At 43.1% G+C, this 21,723-nt stretch overlaps 1 protein-coding gene across 2 annotated transcripts in view; it reads right to left on the minus strand.

Moving 5' to 3' along the window:
* Positions 1-21,723, minus strand: part of SUGT1 (SGT1 homolog, MIS12 kinetochore complex assembly cochaperone) — a 696,093-nt gene that overhangs the window by 451,745 nt on the left and 222,625 nt on the right. For both annotated transcript variants that reach the window (XM_053707955.1, XM_053707954.1), the window contains exons 7-8: positions 14,027-14,080; positions 13,703-13,722 (exon numbers count right to left, since the gene is read on the minus strand). In XM_053707955.1, the coding sequence (XP_053563930.1) occupies positions 13,703-13,722; positions 14,027-14,080 (74 nt within the window). The remainder of the gene's footprint in view (positions 1-13,702; positions 13,723-14,026; positions 14,081-21,723) is intronic.

Genomic DNA, 21,723 nt, shown 5'->3' on the forward strand with positions numbered 1-21,723 from the left:
TGAAACCTGATGAATTCGGCCGCCGCTAGTTGAGGCCATGCTTGGAGCGTGTTGAATATCGCTCTTAGTTCCAAAATGTTTATCGGGAGAAGAAACTCTTCCGGAGACCATAGGGACTGAGCTTTCAGGGAGTCCCAGACCGCGCCCCAGCCTAACAGACTGGCGTCGGTCGTAACAATCTCTGGTTACCTGGTCCAGTTGTATTTGAGGAGACAAATCTGCATAATCCCCATTCCACTGTTTGAGCATGCACAGTTGCGGTGGCCTGAGATGTATTCGGGCAAAAGGGACTACGTCCATTGCCGCAACCATTAATCCGATTACCTCCATGCACTGAGCTACAGATGGCCGAGGAATGGAATGAAGAACTCGGCAAGTAGTTAAAAGCTTAAACTTCCTGACCTCCGTCAGAAATATTTTCATTTCCACCGAGTCTATTAGAGTTCCCAGGAAGGGAACCCTTGTGAGCGGGGACAGAGAACTTATTTCGACGTTCACCTTCCACCCGTGAGACCTTAGAAAGGCCAGAACAATTTCCGTATGAGCCTTGGCTCTGTGAAAAGACGACGCCTGAATTAAGATGTCGTCTAGATAAGGTGCTACTGCAATGCCCCGCGGCCTTAGTACCGCTGGAAGGGACCCTAACACCTTTGTGAAAATCCTGGGAGCGGTGGCCAACCCGAAGGGAAGGGCCACGAACTGGTAATGCTTGTCCAGAAAGGCGAACCTTAAGAACTGATTATGATCCTTGTGGATAGGAATATGTAGGTACGCATCCTTTAGATCCACGGTAGTCATATATTGACCTTCCTGGATCATAGGTAAGATTGTTCGAATGGTCTCCATCTTGAATGATGGAACTCTGAGGAATTTGTTTAGAATTTTTAGATCCAGAATCGGCCTGAAAGTTCCTTCCTTTTTGGAAACCACAAACAGGTTTGAGTAAAAACCCAGTCCTTGTTCTGCAATTGGAACTGGGTATATCACTCCCATCGTGAGTAGATCTGCTACACAGCGTAAGAACACCTCTTTCTTTATCTGGTCTGAAGACAGACGAGAAATGAGGAACCTTCCCCTTGGAGGGGAGTCCTTGAATTCTAGAAGGTATCCATGAGTAACAATCTCTAATGCCCAGGGATCGTGAACATCTCTTGCCCAAGCCTGAGCGAAGAGAGAGAGTCTGCCCCCTACCAGATCCGGTCCCAGATCGGGGGCTACCCCTTCATGCTGTTTTAGTAGCAGCTGCAGGCTTCTTGGCCTGTTTACCCTTGTTCCAGCCCTGCAAAGGCTTCCAGGTTGCCTTGGGCTGTGAAGAGTTACCCTCTTGGTTTGCGGCTGCAGAGGTTGAAGCAGGACCGCTCCTGAAGTTGCGAAAGGAACGAAAATTAGCCTTGTTTTTAGCCTTAAAAGGCTTGCGGGAGGGCATGGCCCTTTCCCCCGTTGATATCCGAAATAATCTCTTTCAACTCGGGCCCAAAAAGGGTCTTTCCCTTGAAAGGAATATTTAGTAACTTTGTTTTGGACGACACGTCGGACGACCATGACTTGAGCCAAAGCGCTCTGCGCGCCATTATGGCAAAACCAGAATTTTTCGCCGCTAACTTAGCTAATTGCAAAGCAGCATCTGTGATAAAAGAATTAGCCAGTTTTAGGGCATGAATTCTATCCATGACTTCGTCATATGAAGTCTCCCTCTGGAGCGACTCCTCCAGCGCCTCAAACCAAAAAGCCGCTGCAGTAGTTACAGGAATAATGCAGGCAATAGGTTGGAGAAGGAAACCTTGCTGAACAAATATTTTTTTTTTTATCCATACGATCTTTGAAAGCACAACTGTCTTCTATTGGTATGGTTGTGCGTTTGGCTAGTGTTGAAACTGCCCCCTCCACCTTAGGGACCGTCTGCCACGCGTCCCGCCTGGGATCAGTTATGGGGAACATTTTCTTAAAGATAGGGGGGGAACAAAAGGTACACCTGGTCTCTCCCACTCCCTAGTCACAATATCCCCCACCCTCTTAGGGATCGGAAACGCATCAGTGTATACAGAGACTTCTAGATATATGTCCATTTTACACAATTTCTCAGGGACCACCATGGGGTCGCAATCATCCAGCGTAGCTAATACCTCCTTAAGCAGCACGCGGAGGTGTTCCAGCTTAAACTTAAACGCTAAGGAATCTGATTCTGCCCGCTGAGAAACCTTTCCTGTGTCAGAAATGTCTCCCTCAGACAGCACATCCCTCACGGCCACTTCAGAGTGTTGTGAGGGTACAACGGACAAATCATCCAAAGCTTCTGATTGCTCATACTCTTAAAACCGAGCTATCACGCTTTTGGTGACAAACTGGCAGTTTGGATAGAAATTCCGCAAGGGAATTATCCATGACTGCTGCTAATTGTTGTAATGTAATAGGGGCCAATGCGCTAGAGGTACTAGGCATCGCTTGTGCGGAAGTAACTGGTGTGGACACATGGGGAGAGGAAAGTGGGCTATCCTCATTACCCTCTGTCAAAGAATCATCTTGGGCTACATCTTTAAGTGACCTAGAAACATTAGCGCACTTAAAACACAAATGTAAAGGGGGTTCCACCATGGCTACTAAACACATAGAGTAACGTCTATCTATAGGCTCATACATGTTAAACAGACAAGTAAATAGACTTAGACAGCACTCAAACACTGAAAAATACAATTTGAGAAAAAAACGGTACTGTGCCTTTAAATAATAAAAAGCGCACACTTTTTTTTACAAAATCTTCAAAAATGATCCAAACTTTCTGAAATTTTCACCATATAATCCTAATGCTTTCAAATGATTGCACAGTAAATTTCAAGTCAATTAACCCATAATGCCCAAACCGGAGCAACCTAAAGCTGACAGCCGGTTAGCAAACTACAGCACCATGCCACAGCAATCTGCCGTGGCCCTACCTGCCCCTGGGGATGAATTTGATCGAAAATAAGCCTCTATGAAGTCCTCAAGTATTCTTTGGACACTCCACGTGAAGCTGCATGAAGCTATCTGCCATATCAGCTGCGCAACTGAGGCGCAAAATTTAGGCCACCCCCCTCTCCACTCCGGAGTTGTGGAGCCTTCAAAACCCTAAATAGGTGTCCAAATATATGCCATGTGGAATAAAACCCCATAAAACACATCCAAATGTAATAAAAACTGTATAATGATTAGATTTTCACTATAAAATAATCGATTGCCCCATAACAGTGTCCACGAGTCTTTGAGCCCTGTTAAATAAGCCTTCCTTCTATACTAAGACTCAGAAAATGGCTTACCTTCCCCACATGGGGATTCTTGTCAGTCTTCTAGCATTATTAAGTCTTGACTAGAAAAAAATGAGTGAACATACCTTATAGCAGTTAAGCCTGCAAACTGTTCCCCCCAACTGAAGATTTCTGGTACTCCTCAGTCCTGTGTGGGAACAGCAGTGGATTTTAGTTACAACATGCTAAAATCGTTTTCCTCTCAGCAGAATTCTTCATCACTTTCTGCCAGAGAGTAAATAGTACAAACCGGCACTATTTAAAAATAACAAACTTTTGATTGAAGATATAAAAACTACAAATCTAACACCACATTCACTTTACCCTCCCGTGGAGATGCTACTTGTTATAGCGGCAAAGAGAATGACTGGGGGGGCGGAGCTATATGGACAGCTCTGCTGTGTGCTCTCTTTGCCACTTCCTGTAGGGAATGAGAATATCCCACAAGTAAGGATGAATCCGTGGACTGGATACACCTTGTAAGAGAAAACAGAATTTATGCTTACCTGATAAATTACTTTCTCCAATGGTGTGTCCGGTCCACGGCGTCATCCTTACTTGTGGGAATATCTCTTCCCCAACAGGAAATGGCAAAGAGTCCCAGCAAAGCTGGCCATATAGTCCCTCCTAGGCTCCACCCACCCCAGTCATTCGACCGACGGACAGGAGGAAATATATATAGGAGAAACCATATGGTACCGTGGTGACTGTAGTTAGAGAAAATAATTCATCAGACCTGATTAAAAAACCAGGGCGGGCCGTGGACCGGACACACCGTTGGAGAAAGTAATTTATCAGGTAAGCATAAATTCTGTTTTCTCCAACATTGGTGTGTCCGGTCCACGGCGTCATCCTTACTTGTGGGAACCAATACCAAAGCTTTAGGACACGGATGAAGGGAGGGAGCAAATCAGGTTACCTAAACGGAAGGCACCACAGCTTGCAAAACCTTTCTCCCAAAAATAGCCTCCGAAGAAGCAAAAGTATCAAATTTGTAAAATTTGGCAAAAGTGTGCAGTGAAGACCAAGTCGCTGCCTTACATATCTGGTCAACAGAAGCCTCGTTCTTGAAGGCCCATGTGGAAGCCACAGCCCTAGTGGAGTGAGCTGTGATTCTTTCAGGAGGCTGCAGTCCGGCAGTCTCATAAGCCAATCGGATGATGCTTTTAAGCCAAAAGGAAAGAGAGGTAGAAGTCGCTTTTTGACCTCTCCTTTTACCAGAATAAACAACAAACAAGGAAGATGTTTGTCTGAAATCTTTTGTAGCCTCTAAATAGAATTTTAGGGCACGGACTACGTCCAAATTGTGTAACAGACGTTCCTTCTTTGAAACTGGATTCGGACATAAAGAAGGTACAACTATCTCCTGGTTAATATTCTTGTTAGAAACAACCTTTGGAAGAAAACCAGGCTTAGTACGCAAAACCACCTTATCTGCATGGAACACCAGATAGGGCGGAGAACATTGCAGAGCAGATAACTCTGAAACTCTTCTAGCAGAAGAAATAGCAACCAAAAACAAAACTTTCCAAGATAGTAACTTAATATCTATGGAATGTCATGTCCCGACGGAAACGATGATTGAATTAAAGAAGACATACAAATTTCGTTGGTCTACTTCACATGTTAGACATTTAGGCGTCTGTCTGTCCCATAGTATTCCTACTATTCTCTCACTAAATTTCTCCCCTCTGCTGTCTGAAATAGCAAAAGCCACGGAAACATGGAATGTTCCCTCCTTGTCATGGTTGGGGCGCATAGCCGCATTTAAAATGAGCCTCCTGCCCAAGTTGACTTACCTTTTTAGATCTTTGCCTATCCCGATATCTAAGTCTCTAATCCAAAAATTTCAACAGGTGTGTAATAAATTCATTTGGCGACATAAAGTCCCCAGAATTGCCACTAGCACCTTACAACAGCCCATACTTTCAGGAGGGGCAGCTGCCCCTAATATTCTCTACTATCATGAAGCTGCTCGTCTATCACATGTGACTCAGTGGGGCTCACCGGCTTGCAGTCGATGGGCAGAATTGGAACAGGCTTCCCTCCCATCGGGGGTCACTCTTGCAGACCTGATTTGGCTCCCGGCGCACGCTAGGCCAACAATGGCTCTACTAAACCCTATAGTAAAAACCAATCTGAAATTTTGGGATAAGATTCATAATCTACCCACGATTGCGCCTCATCCGTCTCCGTCTCATGCAATAAGAAGCCTCCTTCTTGCACTACCGGACACCCACCCACTCCTTTGGGAGGATCTGGGTATTATCAAAGTTTCGGACCTTTATGAAGGGACCCAACTACTTTCCCACCAGGCCTTCCTCCGAAAATATCACCCACCGCTCCCCCTCCATTTTGAGTTTTGGAGACTACGAAGTTTCCTTAAATCTTGGGGTTTTGACAATGGCCCACTGCGTCCTAAAACTAAGTGGGAGACGCAATGGGACCTCAAACTCCCGTTTAAGAAATTACTCTCATCATCTTACCAGGACATACTGCGTCCCCCAATTTTTCTCAAATCCTCACCAATAAAGAGTTGGGAGTCTTCCCTAAACGTAACCCATGAACCACAGGCGTGGCACTTGGCGACCCAATTAACCAGAAAAACGGTGCACTGTGTCACACTGTACGAGCTGTTTCTCAAAGTGCTTTTGCAGTGGCATCTGACGCCGGTCCGCTTATTTAAGATCTCGCACACAAATTCTCCAAAGTGTTGGAGAGGCTGCGATGCCCTGGGTACCCCAACCCACGTTTGGTGGTCTGTTATTTTACCATTGTGGCAAAAAGCAATCGACTATTGCAATACTAAAGGTATTCTCATACCATCTACACCTAGTGTGGCCTTGTTCCACATCTTGCCTCCTAAGTTGCCTGTCCCACAGAAAAGGTTCTGTGTCTACTTATTCCTTGCACTTAAATTATCTATTGCTAGGATGTGGCTGCAGTTGACCTCCCCAAGCTGGGACCAAATTGTAGAAACCCTAAAATATCTCAAGTCCATGGAAGCCTATGTGTCTCATGTTCATAGTACTGAAGATCAACACGCCCTGATTTGGGAGTACTGTCCTGATTAGCGCTTCTCAGGTTCAATAGCCTCTGTAACTTCTGTCCAAACCAATACACCAAGGGACCTCATGTCACTATGATTAAACCCTCCAGGTCCCTAGGATTATGATCCACTTCCCTCCACTTATCTGCCTTTAAGACAATAATTTCCTATCCCCTCTTCCCCTTCCCCCCGCCCATTACCCAGCTCCCCCCCTCCCTTCTTTTCCCCTCTCTTTTTCTTTTTTTTTTTTTTTTGTCCTTCTCTTTTCCTTTCCTCTTCTAATACACTTTTCCTCTTTTCCTTCTCTCTTCTTCTTATTTCGCTCTGGAGATATCATCTATTGTCGAGACCTAGATATAGGCTAACTCACAGAACGTTTTACTTTGTTGATATAGCTATATTACCTGTGAGTCAATTTTACAATGTTTGCTAATTATTTGTTATTTAATGATTATCACACTGTCATAATTATATGTTCATGTTAAATATAGATGCCATTTTCGTATTATGCTACAAGACACTACACTCTGTTGAGAACTTTGAGAGCTCAGCTTTCTTGTTATATGCTGTGGCATACGCCTTGTGCGTCTTACCGTCATGTACTACCTGTTGAATATGGCTATTACTCTTGTAACCTTAATGTTTGATGTTCTTAATTATGACTGTATTGTGAATGTTTCAATAAAGCATTTAAAAATTTAAAAAAAAAAAAAAAAAAAAATATCTATGGAATGTAAAGGTTCAAACGGAACCCCTTGAAGAACTGAAAGAACTAGATTTAGACTCCAGGGAGGAGTCAAAGGTCTGTAAACAGGCTTGATCCTAACTAGAGCCTGAACAAATGCTTGAACATCTGGCACAGCTGCCAGTCTTTTGTGTAGTAAGACAGATAAAGCAGAGATCTGTCCCTTTAGAGAACTTGCAGATAATCCTTTCTCCAAACCTTCTTGTAGAAAGGAGAGAATCTTAGGAATTTTTATCTTATTCCATGGGAATCCTTTGGATTCACACCAACAGATATATCTTTTCCATAGTTTATGGTAAATCTTTCTAGTTACCGGTTTTCTGGCCTGAACCAGAGTATCTATCACAGAATCTGAAAACCCACACTTCGATAGAATCAAGCGTTCAATCTCCAAGCCGACAGCTGGAGGGAGACCAGATTTGGATGTTCGAATGGACCCTGAACAAGAAGGTCCTGTCTCAAAGGTAGCTTCCATGGTGGAGCCGATGACATATTCACCAGGTCTGCATACCAAGTCCTGCGTGGCCACGCAGGAGCTATCAAGATCACCGAGGCCCTCTCCTGATTGATCCTGGCTACCAGCCTGGGAATGAGAGGAAACGGTGGAAATACATAAGCTAGGTTGAAGGTCCAAGGTGCTACTAGTGCATCTACTAGAGTCGCCTTGGGATCCCTGGATCTGGACCCGTAGCAAGGAACCTTGAAGTTCTGACGAGACGCCATCAGATCCATGTCTGGAATGCCCCATAATTGAGTTATTTGGGCAAAGATCTCCGGATGGAGTTCCCACTCCCCTGGATGGAATGTCTGACGACTCAGAAAATCCGCCTCCCAGTTTTCCACACCTGGGATGTGGATCGCAGACAGGTAGCAGGAGTGATCCTCCGCCCATTGAATTATTTTGGTCACTTCTTTCATCGCCAGGGAACTCCTTGTTCCCCCCTGATGATTGATATACGCAACGGTCGTCATGTTGTCTGATTGGAACCTTAAGAATCTGGCCTTTGCTAACTGAGGCCAAGCCCTGAGAGCATTGAATATCGCTCTCAGTTCCAGAATGTTTATCGGGAGAAGGGACTCTTCCCGAGACCATAGACCCTGAGCTTTCAGGGATTCCCAGACCACGCCCCAGCCCACTAGACTGGCGTCGGTCGTGACAATGACCCACTCTGGTCTGCGGAAGCTCATTCCCTGGGACAGATGGTCCAGGGTCAGCCACCAACGGAGTGAATCTCTGGTCTTCTGATCTACTTGAATCATTGGAGACAAGTCTGTATAGTCCCCATTCCACTGTTTGAGCATGCACAGTTGTAATGGTCTTAGATGAATTTGTGCAAAAGGAACTATGTCCATTGCTGCAACCATCAACCCTACTACTTCCATGCACTGCGCTATGGAAGGACGAGGAACAGAATGAAGAACTTGACAAGAGCTTAGAAGTTTTGATTTTCTGACCTCTGTCAGAAAAATCCTAATTTCTAAGGAATCTATTATTGTTCCCAAGAAGGGAACTCTTGTCGACGGGGACAGAGAACTTTTCTCTATGTTCACCTTCCATCCGTGTAATCTGAGAAAGGCCAGAACGAAGTCTGTATGAGCCTTTGCTTTTGACAGGGACGACGCTTGTATTAGAATGTCGTCCAAGTAAGGTACTACTGCAATGCCCCTCGGTCTTAGAACCGCTAGAAGGGACCCTAGCACCTTTGTGAAAATCCTTGGAGCAGGGGCCAACCCGAATGGGAGGGCCACAAACTGGTAATGCTTGTCCAGAAAAGCGAACCTTAGGAACTGATGTTCTTTGTGGATAGGAATATGTAGGTACGCATCCTTTAGATCCACGGTAGTCATAAATTGACTTTCCTGGATAGTGGGTAGAATCGTTCGAATGGTTTCCATTTTGAACGATGGTACCCTGAGAAATTTGTTTAGGATCTTTAAATCCAGAATTGGTCTGAAGGTTCCCTCTTTTTTGGGAACTACGAACAGATTTGAGTAAAATCCCATTCCTTGTTCCTTCATTGGAACTGGGTGTATCACTCCCATCTTTAGCAGGTCTTCTACACAATGTAAGAACGCCTGTCTCTTTATTTGGTTTGAGGATAAGTGAGACATGTGGAACCTTCCCCTTGGGGGTAGTTCCTTGAATTCCAGAAGATAACCCTGAGAAACTATTTCTAGCGCCCAGGGATCCTGAACATCTCTTGCCCAAGCCTGAGCAAAGAGAGAGAGTCTGCCCCCCACTAGATCCGGTCCCGGATCGGGGGCTACTCCTTCATGCTGTTTTGTTAGCAGCGGCAGGCTTCTTGGCCTGCTTACCCTTGTTCCAGCCTTGCATCGGTTTCCAGGCTGGTTTGGGTTGTGAGGCATTACCCTCTTGCTTAGAGGATGCAGAATTAGAGGCCGGTCCGTTCCTGAAATTGCGAAAGGAACGAAAATTAGACTTATTTTTAGCCTTGAAAGACCTATCTTGTGGAAGGGCGTGGCCCTTTCCCCCAGTGATGTCTGAAATAATCTCTTTCAATTCTGGTCCAAATAGAGTTTTACCTTTGCAAGGGATGTTAAGCAATTTTGTCTTGGATGACACATCCGCTGACCAAGACTTTAGCCAAAGCTCTCTGCGCGCCACGATAGCAAACCCTGAATTTTTCGCCGCTAATCTAGCTAATTGCAAAGCGGCATCTAAAATAAAAGAGTTAGCCAATTTAAGTGCGTGAACTCTGTCCATAACCTCCTCATATGGAGTCTCTCTACTGAGCGACTTTTCTAGTTCCTCGAACCAGAACCACGCTGCTGTAGTGACAGGAACAATGCACGAAATTGGTTGTAGAAGGTAACCTTGCTGTACAGGAATAGTAGTGCGTTTGTTTAGAGTAGAAACTGCCCCCTCGACCTTAGGGACTGTCTGCCATAAGTCCTTTCTGGGGTCGACCATAGGAAATAATTTCTTAAATATAGGGGGGGGGGGACAAAAGGTATGCCGGGCTTTTCCCACTCCTTATTTACTATGTCCGCCACCCGCTTGGGTATAGCAAAAGCGTCGGGGTGCACCGGAACCTCTAGGAACTTGTCCATCTTGCATAATTTCTCTGGAATGACCAAGTTGTCACAATCATCCAGAGTAGATAACACCTCCTTAAGCAGTGCGCGGAGGTGTTCTAATTTAAATTTAAATGTCACAACATCAGGTTCAGCTTGTTGAGAAATTTTTCCTGAATCTGAAATTTCTCCATCTGACAAAACCTCCCTCATGGCCCCTTCAGATTGGTGTGAGGGTATGACAGAACAATTATCATCAGCGCCCTCCTACTCTTCAGTGTTTAAAACAGAGCAATCGCGCTTTCTCTGATAATTAGGCATTTTGGATAAAATATTTGCTATGGAGTTATCCATTACAGCCGTTAATTGTTGCATGGTAATAAGCATTGGCGCACTAGATGTACTAGGGGCCTCCTGCGTGGGCAAAACTGGTGTAGACACAGTAGGAGATGATGTAGTATCATGTTTACTCCCCTCATCTGAGGAATCATCTTGGGCAATTTCATTATCTGTGGCAGTACTGTCCTTACTTTCTTTGGACGCTATGGCACAATTATCACATAAATTTAAATGGGGAGACACATTGGCTTTCATACATATAGAACATAGCTTATCTGAAGGTACAGACATGTTAAACAGGCTTAAACTTGTCAACAAAGCACAAAAAACGTTTTAAAACAAAACCGTTACTGTCAAATTTTAAACAGAAAACACTTTATTACTGAATATGTGAAAAAGTATGAAGGAATTGTTCAAAAATTACCAAAATTTCACCACAGTGTCTTAAAACATTAATAGTATTGCACACCAAATTTCAGAGCTTTAACCCTTAAAATAAACCGGAGCCGTTTATAAATTTAACCCCTATACAGTCCCAGCTATAGTCTTTGCTGAGACCCAACCAAGCCCAGAGGGGAATACGATACCAATTGACGCCTTCTAGGAGCTTTTCCAGCAATTTTTAGATCCTCACACATGCATCTGCATGCCCTGCTCTCAAAAAACAACTGCGCAGTAATGGCGCGAAAATGAGGCTCAGTCTACAACTAGGAAGGCCCCCTGACTGGAAAAGGTGTCTAACACAGTGCCTGCCGTTTAATAAACGTTCCCCAAGTTTATAAATGCAAATAGCATAAATATGAATAAAAAGCCCAAATAAAGCAATCGATTTAGCCCATAAAAATGTCTACCAGTTTTTTAGCCCATAATAAGCCCTTTATTCTGTTTGTTTGACTAAGAAAATGGCTTACCGGTCCCCATGAGGGGAAATGACAGCCTTCTAGCATTACATCGTCTTGTTAGAAATATGGCTAGTCATACCTTAAGCAGAAAAGTCTGCTAACTGCTTCCCCCAACTGAAGTTACTTCATCTCAACAGTCCTATGTGGAAACAGCAATCGATTTTAGTTACTGTCTGCTAAAATCATCTTCCTCTCACAAACAGAAATCTTCATCCTTTTCTGTTTCAGAGTAAATAGTACATACCAGCACTATTTTAAAATAACAAACACTTGATAGAAGAATAAAAACTACATTTAAACACCAAAAAACTCTTAACCATCTCCGTGGAGATGTTGCCTGTGCAACGGCAAAGAGAATGACTGGGGTGGACGGAGCCTAGGAGGGACTATATGGCCAGCTTTGCTGGGACTCTTTGCCATTTCCTGTTGGGGAAGAGATATTCCCACAAGTAAGGATGACGCCGTGGACCGGACACACCAATGTTGGAGAAAAGATGTTTTTGGTACTGAGCTGAATGGGTTTTTTTTTTCACGTAGAGCATGCAAATTATGTAGGTTTCCTGAGAAAAACACTGTTTAAAACAAACCAAAACAAAAGAGTATAAGATCAAGGACATGCTTAGATGTATGGACAAAAATATAATATATCTCATCACGTGCAAAAAATGTGGCAAACAATATGTAGGCGAGTCCGAAAGGACAGAGAGCGTTTAAGAGAACATCTCATCTATTGAGAACTCCTCAGAGGAAAGACATTTAGATCTCCCTGTAGCCAAACATTTTAGTTTGTGTAATAACAGTAATTTAAAATTATTTAGCTTTATAGTCATAGATACAATAAGGAAGAACAAAAGAGGGGGGGACATGTTAAACACATTACTCCAAAGAGAAGCTAAGTGGATATTTGAACGGGAAACTTTACAGCCAAAGGACTTAATATTGATTTCTCACGTTAACTGTTTCTTTAAATAACCACCTCCTTTCAACTGTATACATGCAAAATACACACCTTTTCTGGATTCACACGGTTTGTATTTTGTATATTTGTTTTTTATAAAATTGCTTGAAAGTATAACACAGTTTTTTGAACCAAAGGAATAAAAGCTGTTTCTGTTTGAACACCTGTTTAAATCACCTGCATAAAAGGTAGAAAACACCTTGCAGCCTGGACTAGAAACAGGTGTTACAATTTATTAATCAGTCAATTTAACTAAGTATCCACTACACATGCCCAGGAGTGGCTATATAAAGACCTAGAATATCCTAGACCAGCAGAAAGCTTGAAAAAAAACTGGAGGAAGCCAGCTGAAACGCGTTGCAAACTACTGACCTTTAGGACAAGTTATCCACTGTTTTTAAAGTCTAAACACGTTTGAATATAAGGAAGCAGATAGAGCTGTGCGCTCTCCAACTAGAGACAGATTCATACCTGCCTGCAAAACTACTGACGATTTGGACAATTCATCTATATGTTTGGGATTTTATTTGAGCCCTACCATTACCGCTAATAAAGCTGTTGTGCTTGAAGTAAAAGAGAAATAGCTGTGCCTTAAAAAAAAAAAAAAGGTCATATTTGGCACATCTGGGCTTCCATTTTATGCTTGCATCAGAATAATGGGACAGAACAATCCGCTCATCACTAGCAAACCGATTATACCCATTTTTGAGAGTTCAAAACGTATTTTCCCATAGGAATACTCTGAAGATATCTCCTCTTAGAATTTTGGAACACTCTGTTGCACTTGTATAGCAGTGACATTTTCAAGTTTTTCACTGCTCATATTTTGGATTATAATACTGCAGCTCTACACTACAATTGGGCGCAAGAGACTCAAGTAGTTTTTTCAGTTTTTGGTGAATATCACGCTTTTAAGCTATTCATTTTAGAAATAACCCAATAACCGGTTATATTATGTGCCACAATTTTATGTGTTATTGAAATTTTTAATTTTGAGATTGGCCAATCTTATGTGTGTGTATATATTTTAACCTATGGGAAAAAAAAATAAAAAAATAAAAAAAAATATATATATATATATATATATTTTTATTTTTTTTATCCCCCCCCCAACTTTGTCTAATAAATTATTTGTAAATTTTAAACCGCACTGAGTCCTTATCATTGCACATATAGTATTTAAGTTCTGCACTATAACCTTTTCCAGATGTTTGCAGTGGGACTTACTATGTTTAATGCATTTTGCAAGCTGAAGACTTTTCCCTCAGAAATATTAAAGGGGCTACCATAAGAGATAAAGGTCTGGCATATGTTTCACAATGTAATTACCATGATTATGGTTTTGCTTTCCAAATAGTATGCTGTATACTTATACAAATGAAAGTGAAAACTTACCAATTCAGTCGTAGGTAAAACTAAAATGCATATAAAAAAAAAAAGAAAAAAGAGAAATGAGACGTTTAAATACATATACAAGCAATAAGGAAGGACTGTCAGAATTTTCCTTTTAATATTTTTAATGCAAAAATGACTTACTGCTAAGCTCCAACTGGTATTAAACAACCATTTATAGACTAATAATAAAAGCTTTTTACTTATATATTAAACAAAAGAAGTAATAAAAATTGAATAATTACAGGTTATTTTTAATGTTCTTTCATAATGGATTATGAAATGTACCCATACTAAAATTAATAGTATAAATGTGATCCAACTTACCACTTAATTTTTCTTTACACTTCTTAATCCATAGTGCGAAAGTTGAATCTGATGCTAAACAAAAGTAAAACAGAATATTTGAGGGTTTTACCTTGAGATGACATTAAAAAACATAATTTATGCTTACCTGATAAATTTATTTCTCTTGTAGTGTATCCAGTCCACGGATCATCCATTACTTGTGGGATATTCTCCTTCCCAACAGGAAGTTGCAAGAGGATCACCCACAGCAGAGCTGCTATATAGCTCCTCCCCCAGCTGTCATATCCAGTCATTCGACCGAAACAAGACGAGAAAGGAGAAACCATAGGGTGCAGTGGTGACTGTAGTTTAATTAAAATTTAGACCTGCCTTAAAAGGACAGGGCGGGCCGTGGACTGGATACACTACAAGAGAAATAAATTTATCAGGTAAGCATAAATTATGTTTTCTCTTGTTAAGTGTATCCAGTCCACGGATCATCCATTACTTGTGGGATACCAATACCAAAGCTAAAGTACACAGATGATGGGAGGGACAAGGCAGGATTAAGCGGAAGGAACCACTGCCTGAAGAACTTTTCTCCCAAAAACAGCCTCCGAAGAAGCAAAAGTATCAAATTTGGAAAATTTGGAAAACGTGTGAAGCGAAGACCAAGGCGAGGCCTTGTAAATCTGTTCAACAGAGGCCTCATTTTTAAAGGCCCAGGTGGAAGCCACAGCTCTAGTAGAATGAGCTGTAATCCTTTCAGGGGGCTGCTGTCCAGCAGTCTCATAGGCTAGGCGTATTACGCTCCGAAGCCAAAAGGAAAGAGGTTGACGCAGCTTTTTGACCTCTCCTCTGTCCAGAGTAAACGACAAACAGGGAAGATGTTTGACGAAAATCCTTAGTAGCTTGTAAGTAAAACTTCAAGGCACGGACTACGTCCAGATTATGTAAAAGACGTTCCTTCTTTGAAGAAGGATTAGGACACAATGATGGAACAACAATCTCTTGATTGATATTTTTGTTAGAAACCACCTTAGGTAAAAACCCAGGTTTGGTACGCAGAACTACCTTATCTGCATGAAAAATCAGATAAGGAGAATCACATTGTAAGGCAGATAGCTCAGAGACTCTCCGAGCCGAGGAAATAGCCATCAAAAACAGAACTTTCAAAGATAAAAGTTTAATATCAATGGAATGAAGGGGTTCAAACGGAACTCCTTGAAGAACCTTAAGAACCAAGTTTAAGCTCCACGGGGGAGCAACAGGTTTAAACACAGGCTTAATTCTAACCAAAGCCTGGCAAAATGCCTGGACGTCTGGAACCTCTGCCAGACGCTTGTGCAAAGGAATAGACAGAGCAGAAATCTGTCCCTTTAAGGAACTAGCTGATAATCCTTTGTCCAAGCCCTCTTGGAGAAAGGACAATATTCTAGGAATCCTAACCTTACTCCATGAGTAATTCTTGGATTCACACCAATAAAGATATTTACTCCATATCTTGTGGTAGATTTTCCTGGTAACAGGCTTTCGTGCCTGTATTAAAGTATCAATGACTGACTCGGAGAAGCCACGCTTTGATAGAATCAGGCGTTCAATCTCCATGCAGTCAGTCTCAGAGAAATTAGATTTGGATGATTGAAAGGACCTTGTATCATAAGGTCCTGTCTTAGAGGCAGAGTCCATGGTGGAAAGGATGACATGTCCACTAGGTCTGCATACCAAGTCCTGCGTGGCCACGCAGGCGCTATCAGAATCTACAATGCTCTCTCCTGTTTGATTTTGGCAATCAGTCGAGGGAGCAGAGGAAACGGTGGAAACACATAAGCCAGGTTGAAGAACCAAGTCGCTGCTAGAGCATCTATCAGCGTCGCTTCTGGGTCCCTGGACCTGGATCCGTAACAAGGAAGCTTGGCGTTCTGGCAAGACGCCATGAGATCCAACTCTGGTTTGCCCCAACGATGAATCAATTGAGCAAACACCTCCGGAAGGAGTTCCCACTCCCCCGGATGGAAAGTCTGACGACTTAGAAAATCTGCCTCCTAGTTCTCCACGCCTGGAATATGGAATGCTGACAGGTGGCAAGAGTGGTACTCTGCCCAGCGAATTATTTTTGAGACTTCTAACATCGCTAGGAAACTCCTGGTTCCCCCTTGATGGTTGATGTAAGCCACAGTCGTGATGTTGTCCGACTGAAATCTGATGAACCTCAGTGTTGCTAACTGAGGCCAAGCCAGAAGAGCATTGAATATCGCTCTTAACTCCAGAATATTTATTGGAAGGAGTTTCTCCTCCTGAGTCCACGATCCCTGTGCCTTCAGGGAGTTCCAGACTGCACCCCAAACTAGAAGGCTGGCATCTGTTGTTACAATTGTCCAATCTGGCCTGCGAAAGGTCATACCCTTGGACAGGTGTACCCGAGACAACCACCAGAGAAGAGAATCTCTGGTCTCTTGATCCAGATTTAGCAGAGGGGACAAATCTGTGTAATCCCCATTCCACTGACTCAGCATGCATAATTTCAGCGGTCTGAGATGAAGGCGCGCAAATGGCACTATGTCCATTGCCGCTACCATTAAGCCGATTACCTCCATACACTGAGCTACCGAAGGGCGCGGAATGGAGTGAAGAACACGGCAAGCATTTAGAAGTTTTGATAACCTGGACTCCGTCGGGTTCTCTATCCCCACTCACAAGAGTCTCCTTCTTAGGGACTCTTATAGATTCTGTAGAAATGAAAATTTACCTTTTTCCTCGTTCACTTTCCACCCGTGCGACCTCAGGAATGCCAGAACTATCTCTGTATGAGACTTGGCAACTTGAAAGCTTGACGCCTGTATCAGGATGTCGTCTAGATACGGAGCCACCGCTATGCCTCGCGGTCTTAGAACCGCCAGAAGTGAGCCCAGAACCTTTGTAAAGATTCTCGGGGCTGTAGCCAACCCGAAGGGAAGAGCTACAAATTGGTAATGCCTGTCTAGAAAGGCAAACCTTAGAAACCGATGATGATCTTTGTGAATCGGTATGTGAAGGTAGGCATCCTTTAAGTCCACTGTGGTCATGTACTGACCTTCTTGGATCATGGGTAGGATGGTCCGAATAGTTTCCATTTTGAAAGATGGAACTCTGAGGAATTTGTTTAAGATCTTTAGATCCAAAATTGGTCTGAAGGTTCCCTCTTTTTTGGGAACCACAGATTTGAATAAAAACCCTGTCCTTGTTCCGTCCGCGGAACTGGATGGATCACTCCCATAACTAGGAGGTCTTGCACACAGCGTAGGAATGCCTCTTTCTTTATCTGATTTGCAGATAGCCTTGAAAGATGAAATCACCCTTGTGGAGGGGAAGCTTTGAAGTCCAGAAGATATCCCTGAGATATGATCTCCAACGCCCAGGGATCCTGAACATCTCTTGCCCACGCCTGGGCGAAGAGAGAAAGTCTGCCCCCTACTAGATCCGTCGCCGGATAGGGGGCCGTTCCTTCATGCTGTCTTAGAGGCAGCAGCAGGCTTTCTGGCCTGCTTGCCTTTGTTCCAGGACTGGTTAGGTTTCCAGGCCTGCTTAGATTGAGCAAAAGTTCCCTCTTGTTTTGAAGCGGAGGAAGTTGATGCTGCACCTGCCTTGAAATTTCGAAAGGCACGAAAATTAGACTGTTTGGCCTTTGCTTTGGCCCTGTCCTGAGGAAGGGTGTGACCCTTACCTCCAGTAATGTCAGCAATAATTTCCTTCAAACAAGACAGAATAAGGTCTGCCCCTTGAAAGGAATGTTGAGTAATTTAGACTTCGAAGTCACGTCAGCTGACCAGGATTTAAGCCATAGCGCCCTACGCGCTTGGATGGCGAATCCGGAATTCTTAGCCGTTAGTTTAGTCAAATGAACAATGGCATCAGAAACAAATGAGTTAGCTAGCTTAAGTGTTCTAAGCTTGTCAATAATTTCAGTCAATGGAGCTGTATGGATGGCCTCTACCAGGGCCTCAAACCAGAATGCCGCCGCGGCCGTGACAGGCGCAATGCATGCAAAGGGCTGTAAAATAAAACCTTGTTGAATAAACATTTTCTTAAGGTAACCCTCCAGTTTTTTATCCATTGGATCTGAAAAAGCACAACTGTCCTCAACCGGGATAGTAGTATGCTTTGCTAAAGTAGAAACTGCTCCCTCCACCTTAGGGACCGTCTGCCATAAGTCCTGTGTAGTGGCGTCTATTGGAAACATTTAAATATAGGAGGTGGGGAAAAAGGCACACCCGAACTATCCCACTCCTTGCTAATAATTTCTGTAAGCCTTTTAGGTATAGGAAAAACATCAGTACACACCGGCACCGCATAGTATTTATCCAGCCTACACAATTTCTCTGGTACTGCAACTGTGTTACAGTCATTCAGAGCAGCTAATACCTCCCCAAGCAACACACGGAGGTTCTCAAGCTTAAATTTAAAATTAGAAATCTCTGAATCAGGTTTCCCCGAATCAGAGATGTCACCCACAGACTGAAGCTCTCCGTCCTCATGATCTGCATATTGTGACGCAGTATCAGACATGGCCCTTACAGCATCTGCGCGCTCTGTATTTCTCCTAACCCCAGAGCAATCGCGCTTGCCTCTTAATTTAGGCAACCTGGATAATACCTCTGACAGGGTATTATTCATGATTGCAGCCATGTCCTGCAAGGTAATCGCTATGGACGTCCCTGATGTAATTGGCGCCATATTAGCGTGCATCCCCTGAGCGGGAGGCGAAGGGTCTGACACGTGGGGAGAGTTAGTCAGCATAACTTCCCCCTCGTCAGAATCTTCTGGTGATATTTCTTTTACATTTAAAGACTGATCTTTACTGTTTAAGGTGAAATCAATACATTTAGTACACATTCTCCTATGGGGCTCCATTATGGCTTTCAAACATAATGAACAAGTAGTTTCCTCTGTGTCAGACATGTTTAAACAGACTAGCAATGAGACTAGCAAGCTTGGAAAACACTTTAAAACAAGTTTACAAGCAATATAAAAAAACGTTACTGCACCTTTAAGAAACACAAATTTTGTCAAAATTTGAAATAACAGTGATAAAAGGCAGTTACACTAACGAAATTTTTACAGTGTATGTAACAAGTTAGCAGAGCATTGCACCCACTTGCAAATGAATGATTAACCCCTAATACCCAAAACGGAATAATAAATGACAAAAACGTTTTTTCAAACAGTCACAACAACTGCCACAGCCCTACTGTGGCTTTTTACCTCCCTCAAAAATTACTTTGAAGCCTTTTGAGCCCTCCAGAGATGTCCAGGATCATGCAGGAAGAAGCTGGATGTCTGTCTGTAATTTTTGCTGTGCAAAAAAAACGGCAAAATAGGCCCCTCCCACTCATATTACAACAGTGGAAAGCCTAAGGAAACTGTTTCTAGGCAAAATTCAAGCCAGCCATGTGGAAAAAAAACTAGGCCCCAATAAGTTTTATCACCAAATACATATAAAAACGATTAAACATGCCAGCACACGTTTTATATTACATTTTTATAAGAGTATGTATCTCTATTAATAAGCCTGATACCAGTTGCTTTCACTGCATTTAAGGCTTTACTTACATTAGTTCGGTATCAGCAGCATTTTCTAGCAAATTCCATCCCTAGAAAAATATTTTAACTGCACATACCTTATTGCAGGAAAACCTGCACGCCATTCCCTCTCTGAAGTTACCTCACTCCTCAGAATATGTGAGAACAGCCATGGATCTTAGTTACTTCTGCTAAGATCATAGAAAACGCAGGCAGATTCTTCTTCTAAATACTGCCTGAGATAAACAGTACACTCCGGCACCATTTAAAAACAGAATTTATGCTTACCTGATAAATTACTTTCTCCAACGGTGTGTCCGGTCCACGGCGTCATCCTTACTTGTGGGAATATCTCTTCCCCAACAGGAAATGGCAAAGAGTCCCAGCAAAGCTGGCCATATAGTCCCTCCTAGGCTCCGCCCACCCCAGTCATTCGACCGACGGACATGAGGAAAAAATAGGAGAAACCATAGGGTGTCGTGGTGACTGTAGTTAGAGAAAATAATTCATCAGACCTGATTAAAAAACCAGGGCGGGCCGTGGACCGGACACACCGTTGGAGAAAGTAATTTATCAGGTAAGCATAAATTCGGTTTTCTCCAACATTGGTGTGTCCGGTCCACGGCGTCATCCTTACTTGTGGGAACCAATACCAAAGCTTTAGGACACGGATGAAGGGAGGGAGCAAATCAGGTTACCTAAACGGAAGGCACCACGGCTTGCAAAACCTTTCTGCCAAAAATAGCCTCCGAAGAAGCAAAAGTATCAAATTTGTAAAATTTGGCAAAAGTGTGCAGTGAAGACCAAGTCGCTGCCTTACATATCTGATCAACAGAAGCCTCGTTCTTGAAGGCCCATGTGGAAGCTACAGCCCTAGTGGAGTGAGCTGTGATTCTTTCAGGAGGCTGCCGTCCGGCAGTCTCATAAGCCAATCAGATGATGCTTTTAAGCCAAAAGGAAAGAGAGGTAGAAGTTGCTTTTTGACCTCTCCTTTTACCAGAATAGACGACAAACAGAGAAGAAGTTTGTCTGAACTCTTTTGTAGCTTCTAAGTAGAATTTTAGAGCACGGACTACATCTAAATTGTGTAGCAAACGTTCCTTCTTTGAAACTGGATTCGGACACAAAGAAGGTACAACTATCTCCTGATTAATATTTTTGTTGGAAACAACCTTTGGTAGAAAACCAGGCTTAGTACGCAAAACAACCTTATCTGAATGGAACACCAGATAGGGCGGAGTACACTGTAGAGCAGATAACTCAGAAACTCTTCTAGCAGAAGAAATAGCAACCAAAAACAAAACTTTCCAAGATAACAACTTAATATCTATGGAATGTAAAGGTTCAAACGGAACCCCTTGAAGAACTGAAAGAACTAGATTTAAACTCCAGGGAGGAGTCAAAAGTCTGTAAACAGGCTTGATCCTAACCAAAGCCTGAACAAATGCTTGAACATCTGGCACAACTGCCAGTCGTTTGTGTAGTAAGACAGATAAAGCAGAAATCTGTCCCTTTAGAGAACTCGCAGATAATCCTTTATCCAAGCCTTCTTGTAGAAAGGAAAGAATCCTAGGAATTTTTATCCTATTCCATGGGAATCCCTTGGATTCACATCAGCTGATATATCTTTTCCATATTTTATGGTAAATCTTTCTAGTTACCGGTTTTCTGGCTTGAACCAGAGTATCTATCACGGAATCTGAAAACCCACGCTTTGATAGAATCAAGCGTTCAATCTCCAAGCCGTCAGCTGGAGGGAGACCAGATTTGGATGTTCGAATGGACCCTGAACAAGAAGGTCCTGTCTCAAAGGTAGCTTCCATGGTGGAACCGATGACATATTCACCAGGTCTGCATACCAAGTCCTGCGTGGCCACGCAGGAGCTATCAAGATCACCGAGGCCCTCTCCTGTTTGATCCTGGCTACCAGCCTGGGAATGAGAGGAAACGGTAGAAACACATAAGCTAGGTTGAAGGTCCAAGGCGCTACTAGTGCATCCACTAGAGTCGCCTTGGGATCCCTGGATCTGGACCCGTAGCAGTTGAAGTTCTGACGAGACGCCATCAGATCCATATCTGGAATGCCCCATAGTTGGGTCAACTGGGCAAAGATCTCCGGGTGGAGTTCCCACTCCCCCGGATGGAATGTCTGACGACTCAAATAATCCGCTTCCCAG

The sequence above is a fragment of the Bombina bombina genome, chromosome 3 (assembly GCF_027579735.1).
Source record: "Bombina bombina isolate aBomBom1 chromosome 3, aBomBom1.pri, whole genome shotgun sequence".
Classification (NCBI taxonomy): Eukaryota; Metazoa; Chordata; class Amphibia; order Anura; family Bombinatoridae; genus Bombina; species Bombina bombina.